At 33.0% G+C, this 13,143-nt stretch overlaps 2 protein-coding genes across 2 annotated transcripts; one reads left to right on the top strand and one right to left on the bottom strand.

Annotated features, from left to right (window-relative positions):
• Positions 1 to 1,061: 1,061 nt before the first annotated feature.
• On the bottom strand, positions 1,062 to 7,435 carry LOC148613745 (IST1 homolog). Its single transcript, XM_088587321.1, has 3 exons — positions 7,061 to 7,435; positions 3,977 to 4,445; positions 1,062 to 3,536 (listed from the first exon to the last, which is right to left on the bottom strand). Exons 1-3 carry the CDS (start codon positions 7,327 to 7,329, stop codon positions 3,213 to 3,215), a joined length of 1,062 nt encoding a protein of 353 aa, XP_088443447.1. The 5' UTR covers positions 7,330 to 7,435; the 3' UTR covers positions 1,062 to 3,212.
• Positions 7,436 to 7,607: 172 nt separating this feature from the next.
• On the top strand, positions 7,608 to 12,839 carry LOC148613744 (uncharacterized). The gene is made up of 5 exons (XM_088587322.1): positions 7,608 to 7,743; positions 8,731 to 8,819; positions 9,203 to 9,313; positions 11,137 to 11,247; positions 12,402 to 12,839. The coding sequence occupies exons 2-5, from the start codon at positions 8,810 to 8,812 to the stop codon at positions 12,569 to 12,571; spliced, it is 402 nt and encodes a 133-aa protein (XP_088443448.1). The 5' UTR covers positions 7,608 to 7,743; positions 8,731 to 8,809; the 3' UTR covers positions 12,572 to 12,839.
• Positions 12,840 to 13,143: the final 304 nt, after the last annotated feature.

Raw genomic sequence — 13,143 nt, 5'->3', positions numbered from 1 at the left:
AGTTAAAGTTCAGATTGATTTCAAGTTATGTTATGGATCTGTTAACTAATATTAAGTTTTTGCAGGCGTCGATTCATATAAGGCGAACCCGCGGTACCGCCCCTAAAATTGGGAACATTTTTTTTTGCATGGTCTTCCTTTTTCATTACCACTACCCTTAAAATGGTATTACCCTCTCTTCGAACGGCCTCCAATTCTATTTATGCATCCCCTTTACCTGAAATCTGGATCCCCAGATAAGTACACAGCATGCATCGAATACTTACCCTACAATGTAAGAGGTTAAAGTTCAAGTCCCCATACTCAAATGTTAGGACAGCAACAAGGCGGAAAACAATCTTGCATGACAGGCGCTTGTTCTAACAAATACCGGTAAATGGTACAATAGAAAGAACTACCAATTATCAGCTTGTCAGCTGACCTTTAGCATTGCTGGAGGATAATTTCATATATTTCATGTATTAAAAGCTGACCTAGAGTCTGAACCACGTAGTATCCCATTTAAAATATTCTATCTCAACTTCTGTGGTGCCCTGTTGTTGTTTTTGTTTTTAATTATTACATATAACTCTCAACACTTTCAAACTGCTAGTCACTGCTTCTCCGAAAAACAAACAGTATTAGGGGGATTGAGTAACAACTGATTGGCTAAAGAGTCAGAATATTGTATCCGAGTGAGGTGGTATGCCTTCCTTGTGGGCTGTTTCTTCTGTGAGCTAGCACAATAAACATTCGTCTCAGCGTTTCGGACTAGTACTAAGAATGGCCTGATCGCTTGGTTGATCGTTTCTGTCCTAAAATGCACGGAATATCTGCCATAGGACATTAAACCATAATGAATCAATCATTTTTTCCCCATTATCTTGACTTACACGTAAGTGTATCATCAAATTTTAAAGTCTACAATCTGTTTTTTTTTTAACCTCAAGTGTAACTGACAAACAGACAAAAAATGGCTCAAGTTGTCCCTTATCTGAAAATTAATCTTGTCGATTGTGCATGTTATTTTCTTTTTTCTAAAAGGCTGTGATGCCTTCAGCCTATCAATTCATTCAAATATATTATGGTTCGATGATCCTTTAATTTTGATATTTGGTATTACATATACAAGTAGAAAAAAAAAACACCTCTAATTAACAATATGCTGATTGCCTTAAAAAATCACTAACAGAAAGTTCCTATGGAAGGAAAATGAATTTTCGGAGCCTATGCTGGTCCTTTATTTACAATCTGTACTGCATTATGCCTTGCATTCTGGGAAGAAAACATTTTAAGTGAATACAAAAATACAGATGAAATCTTCAGATAATCATATTAAATTTGAGGTTTTACATAGTGTATACGATTATCAATTGCCCATGCATTCTATAATGTTTAATGAATAAAATTTAAAGTGATCTTCACCTAGTTCAAAATAGTTATGCCATCTTGGAAGGCTTTTTTATATTTTAGGCTAAAGAGGCTAAAACATCAGATTTTTGAGAAAAAAATGTCTCAGAAAAAAATCATGATTATCCAGACTAGTCTACACCAGGAGAAAGACATGATTTGGAGTACAAATTTAGGAGCTATACAATTTTTTTCCCATAATTCGACTATTTACAACTCTTTTTTTATGTAAAATCAAAAGAAATAGTCAGGTTCCTATCCAAAGAAAGGTATGCCAGGATCATGCCCCCAGCCCTCAAAAATTTAGTAAACATTTTTTAACATTTTTTTCACTAATTCTAACCCCAAAAGTATTCTTGCTTCACTTTGTTCAGCCTTTCATTCTATTCATGCGACCTCTGACCTGAAATCTGGAATCCATCCTGACAGTATTATACAAAAAATGTAATCTTGGTAGGAAACATGTACATACATGTACATGTATGAAGTGTTAAACTTCATGTTTCAATACATGAATGTTTATCTGCCTCTGGAACTTTTAGGGTTGGCTTTTACAACTTAAAAAGTGCAAATGTACAAAAGTGTATTCTTATATAACTAAGTGAAACAATTGTACTTGTCTATTAATTTAGTATGTCATTATAATGACAAAAAATCAACATTTAAACAATTATGTATGTACATACAATTTTTGAACTTAGTTGAAATAAATAGACATTTGCAATAGCACTACTAGGAGATTAATTACATAACATGATACAGGAACTTCAGCATGAAAAACACATAAATAATATGGGTCAGAGTCAGCAAACCTACTGATGTGAATAAAAAATTAAGCTTTGCATCTATACCAGGGGGTCTCAAAGGGGTTTCATTTTTCATAACCTTTCAATTCTCATTAATCATCACACTTAACAGCCTCAATAAGTCTTCTTCCTACTAAATATTCAACGAAAGTTTAAGTTTCATTTACATTTTTAAACTACTTAGACAAAGAATGAAAACATTTCATGACCATAATGCACATCCCAATTCATATCAACAATAGCATCAGACATCCATAACTACATGTACATTGTATATTTTAAGACTTTCTCATGTGTTTCTATAATAATTAAGAGTAAGTATTTGTAAGAACCAGGCAAAATGGGAAAAAATCAGAAACATGCATATAAAAACCCCACCAATCAGACAATATGATTTCACTCAAGGATGCTTTCTTCATTTGAAAAGACAAATATCTGACCTCTGCATCACTGGATTTGCTCAGAAATTTTTCAATAGAATGTTAGAAAAATTAGGTTTATAACAGAGTTATCTACCCTTAGTATGTGCATTTCCAGTGCAATTCCATGAAATTATAACTCGATGCACCAACATGATATGGAAAATCGTGTCTTTTTTTCCTATGATTCTGATGGTGCAAATAGTCAAATTAAACTTTCAAAATTATGGGTTTTTTCTATACTATGTTTCAAACACTGCCTGATTCTTACAAAGACTGACACTTAAAACTACCCATCTGTAAACATATCTATACATACTTCATCATACTTGATACATGTACTTATTCAATATAAAACATTAATTAGTCTACTGAAAACAATTTAATTATATAACCACATGAAAAGCTGCTGTTGATTTCAATATACATGTATATGAACATGATGTATGTCACAATATTTGACATACATGTACATGCACAAAATAGATTTACTGTTACTGGTTATTTTCTTGATCCTGCTATTTCACAAACTTAAAAATTCCAATTGTCAATTGTACATAACTAATGAAATATAAATAGTCTCAACTAAACAGTCAGTCTATTTCTTTTTCTTCAGCTTCTCAAATCTTCTGGTAAGATCGTCAAAGTCTATATCATCACCTCCAGCAGAAGTTGAACCAACTGACTGATCAGGATCAGGTAGAGTACTGTTGGGTACTGCCGGTAGATCAGGTAAGTTGAAGCCTGCATTAGGTGGCGGCCCATTTGGGGTATTCTGTACCTGTTTCTTGGGGTCCTCTCCTAGCCAGTCATCATATGACTGGGGTTTAGCTGGAGGGGCTGCAGCTGGGTCAACAAATCCTCCAGGTCCAATAGGTCCAGATTGGGGTACAGGGGGTGGGCCTGCAGCTGGCTGAACCGGCTGAAAAAATTATACTTTTAGTAAGAGTTTAAATTACAGGATAGTCAAAAAGCATTTTTTATTCTGTATAAACATGTACATGTACTTAAGTGCATGTACATTTGTACAAAGGTACATGTATAACATTTTGTACTCATGTACACATGAACACTGTATGTTGTTGTTCCATGCAATTACATGTACTTACAATGTATGACATGTAAAATATCATGCATCTGAACTAAATGTATATGTATGTACATTTGAACTTTCTATTTTGAAGAACATGCATACAGTAAGTGTATTAATATCATGCATCAAAACCAAACTTTTAGAGCATTACAGTTTTTTTTAATACTAACAACTACAATGTATAAATAATTTGATAATTTGAAACTATTTTCCTTGTCAAGGATTAAAACTATCTGTCTTCAATGAACTTTTCATGCACCGTGTGTTACCTGTGGTGGAGGTGGATATCCTCCAGCTTGTGGGGGAGGGTAGACAGGGTCCTGCCTTGGTGGATAAGGAGCTGATGCTGAAGGCTGGCCAACACTCATACCTCCTCCCCCTCCACCTGATCCACCACCTTTCTTCTCGTCCAAATCTATCAACAGATTCTCCGCCGCAAATATTTCATCTTGAGCCATGACAGATGGATCAGGTTCAAATGGTACACTGTATGTCTTGGCTATCTCTATCATATATCTTTCAATAAGTATCTTGGGAGGTGCCTGCACACCAAGTTTGTGCATGACCTTCTCATTGACATTGTTCAGTTCATTTGTTCTACAGCTCTGAGCAAATTCTTTGCCATATTTTGATGAAAACTGATCTGCTACATGCTTTAATTCCATGACATCAGCTTGCAATCTTGGGGTGGCCCATATCAATGTAGCTATTGGTTCCTCTAATCCTGGGTCTAGTTCTCTGAAAGAAAAATATGATTGGTTTACATGAAATTAATAAATACAATGACTTAAAAATAGTATCAACCTAAATTTGGATTTCTCCATTCTTCACAGTGGAGTCACAATTTCGCTCCACTGTGACTCCACTAAATTATAAACTGAGATTAAATTGCTTCATTCCAATACTTTTCATTTATTTTTCTGTATATAACTCAAATGATTTTACGCTTAAAGAATCATTTAATAAATCTGTCATGTAATGTAAACAAAAGAATTAAACTACCAATATATACGTACATTTGTATTATGAAATGATGACTCCTGGAGACTTTATGTTTCCACTCACTAAATCTCCAATGTGAAGAATGGAGAAATTAAACTAAGTGTTGACAGTAGTGTAGAACAAAAGGTTGTATCATCGGTAAAAAGTATGAACATGTACAAAAAATGTATATAATTGTATATGATTCAACAAATTTACAAGTACGATGTTCAAAAGTACATGTATGATCAATGTAAAATGAAAAAATGAAAACTTGTAAATTTTTCGACACAATTTAATTATGTAGTTTTTACTCTTTACCACTTTAGTAATCATTTTAAGATACAAAAGTACATATACAAATGTATGCACCTGACATTGTGTTCATTTACACTGTGTTGCAAGAATGATCTATGAATGGATAGGGTTAATTTTATTTAAAATTATTTAATTCTCAAGGCTATGAAATTTCTTATTTTATGCTGAATTAAGCTTACTAGTAAGTTCCAACTGGTTTTATCTGAAAAGGGGTTGACACTTAAATTATTCATGGATTAGTGATTTCGTTTCCATTGTCTAATGCTAATTTCTGTGATTGGATTTGGCTATACATGTATATGTTAGAGTGGGTATTGGGTAATAGTACAATGTACAGTCCTTGAACCAATGCGCGCAATGGTTTGACGGATCGATGACCGTTGACTGATTGATTGCCGACGGATCGATGACCGTTGACTGATTGATTGCCGACGGATTGATGACCGATGACCGGTCACTGATCTGATTGCAGTTTTGTTATGTAAAATGATGAATCATTTGTAAAAAATAAAACAAATGTGAAATAAAAGCATAAATTGATGTTAAAATTTATTGCATAATGTAAATATGTGTAAAATTGACATGGAAAACTCCAGAAACCGTAAAATTTATTGATCGCTCTGTGTCCACATAATGTGATCACCAGTTTGACGGATTGATGACTGACCAGAAACTGATCGATGACAGATCGGAAACTGATCGCAGAATTACAATGTACTTGCTGGCAAGTACACATAAATGTACATGTATATGAATAGGCTTCAAATGGGATCAATATAAATGTACATTGTATTACATTTGTATATACATGTACATTGTACAAATGTATTTTGTAGAGAAGTAAAAAAACATTCCAGTAAAGGGAAAATTAAGAATTTAATCATTATGTGCCCACAAGAATATATGCAAGATGATGGAAAAGGAGTTCTCATCATGTGAATATTCCCAAACAAGTCAACATTGCTAATAATCAGCAGGTGCCCACAGGCATAGAAGCAGCATTTACATTTACATACATGTATGTATTATCATCAACATGTGTAATGTCACTACAATGTATACTTGAAAGTATATATGTTTGTAGCTTACTCCGAGTTTATAACTGCATTTTCAAATGGCAGTGGCTGCTTGTCCACGCATTCGTGGACGGAGAACCTCTACAGGCTAGTCGTCCACATATACGGTTTGAGTCCAGAAGACATGGAATCATGATGGAAACGGTTCATTTACATTAGTAATGTGGAAATTTTGAGAAATTCTTTTTATACAAATATATACAAAATGATACAAATACAATTTAAATTGTAACTGATGTACACATGTACATTTTTTTATAACAAAGAACTGTTAAAATCCATTCAGAATGAATTCAAAATACACATTTAACACACTTGAAAGACCTTTTCAAACAAAATTTGCACATTGACAAAGATTGTTTAGGCACATGATTCAGTCTGGCACATTTTAAACCATAATGCTGCCTTCCCAGACAGCAATCACAAGCTATAGTAAGTCTTGGTCAGACGATTTCTCCTTAAGATGTGAAATACACATGTATATCCCTTCACACTGGTCCTTCTTTATAGAACCTAAAATTTATGAGCATTCCATGCGTTTTTTAACATGGGAAATCTATATTTTCAGCCAAGATTTCATTAAATTTTTTTAAATATCATTATCTGGTACAGACGATGCATCCTAGTCACCATAATTTCTGTGACTTGTTCTGAGTCTGACCAACATAAAATCCAAACAGGGGCTTGCTCCCACTATCAAATATGCTGTCAAACTAATATATAACACAGATAGAAAACTTTTCAGTTTATTAAATGTGAACACAGTTTGCGATAACATAAAAAATCGTACATTTGCAGATAAGTTCAACAACATTTGTTACGAATCAGGTGTTTCCATCAAGATTCTGTATGTTTTTGACACAAACCGGATGTGTGGATGATCAGCCTGAAGAGGCTCCCTGTCCACGAATGTGTGGATGCGGAGCCACTGCCTTTAGGCTTTACAACTAAAAGATTACTATATAATTATAAACTTACTTCTGTGTTTGAATAAGACCAAATCTTGCTAGTAAGAGGTCACAGTACATCTCTAGCAACTCCATCGCTTCGACCAAATAGTCCTCCCTGACAATGTGCTCAACACGGATTCTTGCACGGTCATCTTTACCTGCTGAAATGTAATCGGCTATTTCCTTCCGAGCTTTGGCTGCGAGTTCAGTTTTCTTCTTCTCAAGCAATTTCAATCGATTAATTACCAATCTCAAATTGGTTTTCAGTTTATTGTAATTAGGACCACTACTAAACATGCTTCTCTTTTAAAAATTAAACCCTAAATAATAGAATTTTCTATAGTTATTTCTTCATTTCCTAGGCTATCACCGTCATGAGACACTGACAACTTTGTTTGTGTATGACGTCACTTCCCTATTTTTAGGTTACGAAAATTATTTCGCCTACTTTATATTCTCCAGATAGACAACCAGTGAAATAAAAATAGATTAATAAAACTCACATCGGTGTTCATATTTTTTTAAGCGTATATTATCGTTTTTTTTTATTCAAAAAGAAGTGACATGACAAAGTTCGAAAATAACTGTCGTTGTTTACTGGTGCAGGTGAATACCAACAATCATTTTCTTTGCGTTGATGACTTGTCACATGTGTGAGATATACTCAATACGCTAAGTACCAAACCTTATCGATTCATCTCATTATTTAAGGTAATTCGCCATGTTTACTCTTTGCCGAATTTACCTGTCATAATTAACTTTAAGAAGAGAAAAAAGTTTGTTTTTTTAATTAAAAGTTGGTGTTTTTTTTAAATACAGATAGCATACATTGTCAATGATTGGTAATGGTAGCAAAGCAGAAGAGTCTTTGATATGTTACATACTTAAAGGTTTTGAATCAACAATCTTCAAGAAATTACTTTTGTGAGGAAATTCTCATTTGTTTCCATGTTATCAGGGGTTTCATCATTTTTTTTTACAATGCAGGTACCATTGGTTTTGTAGGAGGTACTTTTCATCATTTTGTTTAATAAAAATGTATGAAATTTTAAAATTATGGAGGTACCTTATAGTAGTTTAAAAGGATAAAAGTACCTGGTAACACTTCTTAATTAAAGACCTGATCGAGTTATGCTTGCACAAACAACTTTAGGACAGTTTATGCTTGATCAAAAACAGTTTCAAGGTTCATTAAGAATATGAATCACAGAAACTCCAATTTATCATTGTTTTACCATGGGCTGGCCATTTATGTAGTCCTATAACACAAGACTTCGTGGTTGTGCGACATTTTTTATTTGGATGTTTATGTGTTGTGCATATACATTGTAAATTTCCAAATAAAAAACGTCGTGCAACTACAAAGTCTTATGTTATAGGACTAGTTATTTTGCGTAACTTGCTAGAAAATTAAATACAATCCTTTAAGTAACTTAATAATATAAAGCCCCCAATGGTGTTATAGATCAGGATTCTGTCAATCTGGATGATCAACCCATATATAATCATTAACAGAAATGAGTCTCTTTAGTTCAGACTAGTAGGGATAAAAATATTATCACACAGACAGAGAATTAACCTGACATTTTATCATATGTCAATTTGTCACAAATCCAGACAGATTGATAGAGATATATCTATATTAACCATGATTCAGGACATGCATTATAATTTATACTTTTTTAAAAAAAATTTCAGATCACATAATTTATTGTAAATCAGTTGATTGGTCAATTAAACAGTGCTACTATTAATGTGCATTTGATTGAAAAGAAATATGGCAGAAGGTAAGCATATAAAATAAAAAAGTAGCCAAATTAAATATTTGATTCTCACTTCTTGTCATAAATAAAGACCTTGGATATAGTAAAACTATGTATAAAATTATTTACTTCATTATTATCATCATTTCCTTTAAATGTGAAAGATTATGTTTCAGTAACTATCAATTTCTTATCTTTGAAGAAAGTAAAAACTTAATTGTTCTTGTTTAGAAGTATAAAGTGGTTTTCCAGATCAGAAAAACTGGGGCTTTAATCCACAATTTGAAGTCACTGAATATTTACTTTTTGCTATCAAAATTTAAAAGGAAGATGCATGAAAAGCTTTTGTAGATTGAAACAATTATGCTTCAACTGATATGAATAATTTGTATTTAATGAAATCTCAGGTGGTGACATTGATGATTTGTTAAGTCAACTTGACAACCTGCCCCCTCCTAGACCAGCAGATCAGTCTAATGGTCCAGAAGGAGATACTGGCCCAGGCATTGTCAGTAATGGTAAGTGAATGTACTGAAGGGATATTTTGTATAGACATGCACATTCTTTGTATATCTAATGCTCAGCCCATAGGCTTTTGGGGCATTTTTTTATTATGTCTTGTACTGCTGAAAATTTATAGAGATACCACAAAACAAGATACATCAACTATTTCAGATACTATTTCCCTTTTTTACTTCTGTCTTTTGATTCAAGAATATATTATAGTACAAGAATAAAATGGTGTCTGTCTGTTCTTCAACAAGTTGTTAGATAATCCATTATGCTTTGTGGGATTTTTATTATGTTTGATGCATGTCTTCACTGTTCGTGATAGAAAGCTTTCTTTTGTTTTTTGGATTTTTTCATTAGGTTTTTTGATTTTCCATTCTAGAGTTATTACGCTTTTTATTAAATAAACATGATAAAAAAAATATGGAGTTGGTTGCTCCTCCACACTTTGGAAAAGATATTACAAGTCAGAGAACAGTTTGCTGTATGCTCCACTATTAAAATGAAATAAGAACTAACTCTTAAACACTTTCCCTATCGTCATCCTCACCCGGGTTAACGCGATATTGTTAACATGGTGCATATAACTAACACAGTTGAACAAAAACAAAACAAACCCGAAAATGTTCTCAGGAAATGGTAAGGTTCTGCTATTTATTCATCACTTTTCAGGATAATTAATACGCCTTTGAACTTGGCAAAAGTACTAAATATTTTGCTGCAATCTTTACCTGTGAGAACCTAATATAAACAGTTGATTTTGTCAAAAAAAAAGTCTAATGGATTTTTGCTGCAGTATTATCTTGTGACTAAGGAACAAGTATCATAACATTTTGTGCAAGAAAAATGTCATTGGTTTTTGCATAACAGTCATACTTTGCTTTAATTCAGTCATATCATGTTGTTAAATGTCAATGTTAACGATAACAAAAACCGGTGTGTGCGATAACATTGGCTTTTTCATAACTGTGTTAAAAACCACATGTTTTCATAACTCCACGTTTCAAAAAAGTACCATTACTGTCCTTATACGTGAAATCTGGATGCTGACATTTTAAGGGAATGTTGTAAAATGGTTGTTAAAGATATTAAAGGTGTTGATTTGTCATAACCTTCCTCTCCCCATCCACACTCGATGGAAATATCAAAAAAAAATAAGTCTTTTTTGGGGTGTACCTTGTTTGACACATCGTTTTTCACAAGTTACTGAATCGACCCCGTTGCTACATGTACGGTCAAATAAGCATTCCTATGTGAGTTCAAAGGCTAATTAATTATCCTGAAAAACAATGAATAAATAGCAGACCATTTTCTGACAAAATGTTCAGGTATGTTTTGTTTTTGTTCAACTGTGTTAGCGATATGTTCCATGTTAACGATATTGCATTAACCTAGGTGATCCTTTTCTTTATCTCATACATGTATATAAATTACACGATTTTTTTTCTTAGTAATTCCTCCCATTAAGAATTGGTGATAATAAAAATTTGGACTATTGAAAAATAACATAAATTTTCCATGTGCATATTTTGTTTATTGCACTTTGCGCAATAAACAATATGCACATGGAAAATTCATGTTATTTTTCAATAATCCAAATTTTTATTATTGCCAATTCTTATAAATGAATTTTAAAACATATATTTATCTTTAAACATAAGAAAAGTAGCTCTGAATTTAACTGAATAGGAGTGTGTCAATATTTTTTTATCCATTGAGATATAATAAAATTATTTTAACCAATCAGATTACAGTATTTATCTCTAATTAATTTATTCAAATATATCATAGGTGAGTTATTAGTTAATTTTATGAGTGTCAACTATTACAGAGTTACCAGGGCTGGAAAATCTCTTAAACAGAGTTGCAGAGAAAATTGAGGAGTCATCAAATGAAAAAACTACTAGTACTACAGAAAAACAGGCAGCTTCAAAGAAAAGTGGTATGTTTTCTTATGATGCATGTATTTAGATGGGGGTTTTTGGTTCTGATGTCACGCCTATTTTCCCTATGTTTGATATAAAACACTCATACTGTCCTGCCAATTGGTTCATAAGGAGTGAAAGCTGAATATTGCAAACTATCAACTCAAGTTAATTAATTTCAACATCATAACAAACAAGCCTCATAAATTATTAAACCTATTTTCCTATGATACTTGGGAATATTTTGACATACAGAATCTGTTATGGCAGAAATTCTAGCGATTGTCCATCTATGATGTCACCAATGGTGTCGGTTGAACAAGTTAAAAACTTCAAAACATTGCTTTCAATCCATCAGGTTTATAGAAAATGATGCATGACCACACTACAACCAGTCACGATGGCAAATGTTTCTTATCACTAGTTTGTATCACATCGCCATGGTGTGATATCGCAAATATCTTGTTGTCCAAGAAGTTTAGAAATAGTAATCAAGGGAACCAAGGTTATAGCGGTAATCAAAAGAATGCAATCCAGCCACAAAGACTAGACATGGACGAGTAATCAAGGGAACAAAGGTTATAGCGGTAATCAAAAGAATGCAATCCAGCGACAAAGACCAGACATGGACGAGTAATCAAGGGAACAAAGGTTATAGCGGTAATCAAAAGAATGCAATCCAGCCACAAAGACCAGACATGGATGAGTAATCAAGGGAACAAAGGTTATAGCGGTAATCAAAAGAATGCAATCCAGCGACAAAGACCAGACATGGACGAGTAATCAAGGGAACAAAGGTTATAGCGGTAATCAAAAGAATGCAATCCAGCGACAAAGACCAGACATGGACGAGTAATCAAGGGAACAAAGGTTATAGCGGTAATCAAAAGAATGCAATCCAGCAACAACGACCAAGATATAACAATCAAATCATATACCAAATCAAACAATTTTATATTGTGGGGCTTTGATTATTTATTGGAATGGTTTACATACGACTTGTAACATTTGTAATGTTTAAGAACTTTTTTCTTGTGTAAGGATTCCTATGAAATTTTACCATTTGTAACTTTAATTTAATTATGAGGTGAGAACCATTATACAGGTAATTGGTATCTAATGATTTTCCTTAATTTATATTCCTATACCTTTATCATGTTCTTTGTTAAAGATCCTTTAGAAGACCTTGTACGGACACTGAACAGTAACATCAAGGGAAGCAACTGGTTACAAGAGAACACTGCTGATAAATGGGTCCAAGAAAATCCTGAACTTGCTAGAGAGTATAAAAAGGCAGCTGAGGACTATCAAAACTGTGCCAATAAAGACAATAATAGCTGACGAAAACTTGTTTTAGGCTATACTTTTGTGTTCTTTTTGAGGGTTGACTGGAATTAAAACCAACAATGTTTGTTTTAGACTGTGTTAAGAGTTTTAATATGACTATTGTATTGCAGAGATTTCTTTTTCAAATGAGGACTCATTTCATATTATATAAATTTGTACTTCTAACAAGGGTAACTTTATGTTGTGGTTAGATTTTAAAGTCAATTTTACACATCTTGCTATTTATTGCTTGACTTGACTTAATTAAACATAATACTAAGAATATGGCTCTTGCTTTACAACAGAAACACACAGATAGTCATTATTTTACCGGCATACTAGTACATGTACTTTGTCTTTTCTTCAACAAGGAGTTATTGCTCTTGAAAAGCCAAAAGCTTATTAAAAATCATTACAGATAGAATGGACCTTTCATTTGATGAAATGAATCTTAAGATAAAGCCTGCATAACATTCTTAGGGTTGATATTTTACCACAATTCCTGATAAGAGTAAATTAATGATATGTCATTATGTCATGGCTTTCCCTTTCTCTTGCGTCTACCCCAGACATGACATTTAATGTGC

Source organism: Perna viridis, chromosome 6 (assembly GCF_037379345.1).
Source record: "Perna viridis isolate PV_CMFRI_1.1 ecotype Kerala chromosome 6, ASM3737934v1, whole genome shotgun sequence".
Classification (NCBI taxonomy): Eukaryota; Metazoa; Mollusca; class Bivalvia; order Mytilida; family Mytilidae; genus Perna; species Perna viridis.
The sequence above is the reverse complement of the archived record's forward strand: the minus strand, read 5'-3'. Positions and strand labels throughout refer to the sequence as shown.

Excerpts from the sequence above, each read along its gene's own strand:
- LOC148613745 (XM_088587321.1), bottom strand. The coding sequence starts at position 7,329 with ATGTTTAGTAGTGGTCCTAATTACAATAAACTGAAAACCAATTTGAGA. Across the intron at positions 4,446-7,060 it reads GGTCTTATTCAAACACAGAA|AGAACTAGACCCAGGATTAG; the intron begins GTAAGTTTATAA and ends TTTTTCTTTCAG. Across the intron at positions 3,537-3,976 it reads GATATCCACCTCCACCACAG|CCGGTTCAGCCAGCTGCAGG; the intron begins GTAACACACGGT and ends TAATTTTTTCAG.
- LOC148613744 (XM_088587322.1), top strand. Across the intron at positions 9,314-11,136 it reads CCCAGGCATTGTCAGTAATG|AGTTACCAGGGCTGGAAAAT; the intron begins GTAAGTGAATGT and ends CAACTATTACAG. Across the intron at positions 11,248-12,401 it reads GGCAGCTTCAAAGAAAAGTG|ATCCTTTAGAAGACCTTGTA; the intron begins GTATGTTTTCTT and ends TCTTTGTTAAAG.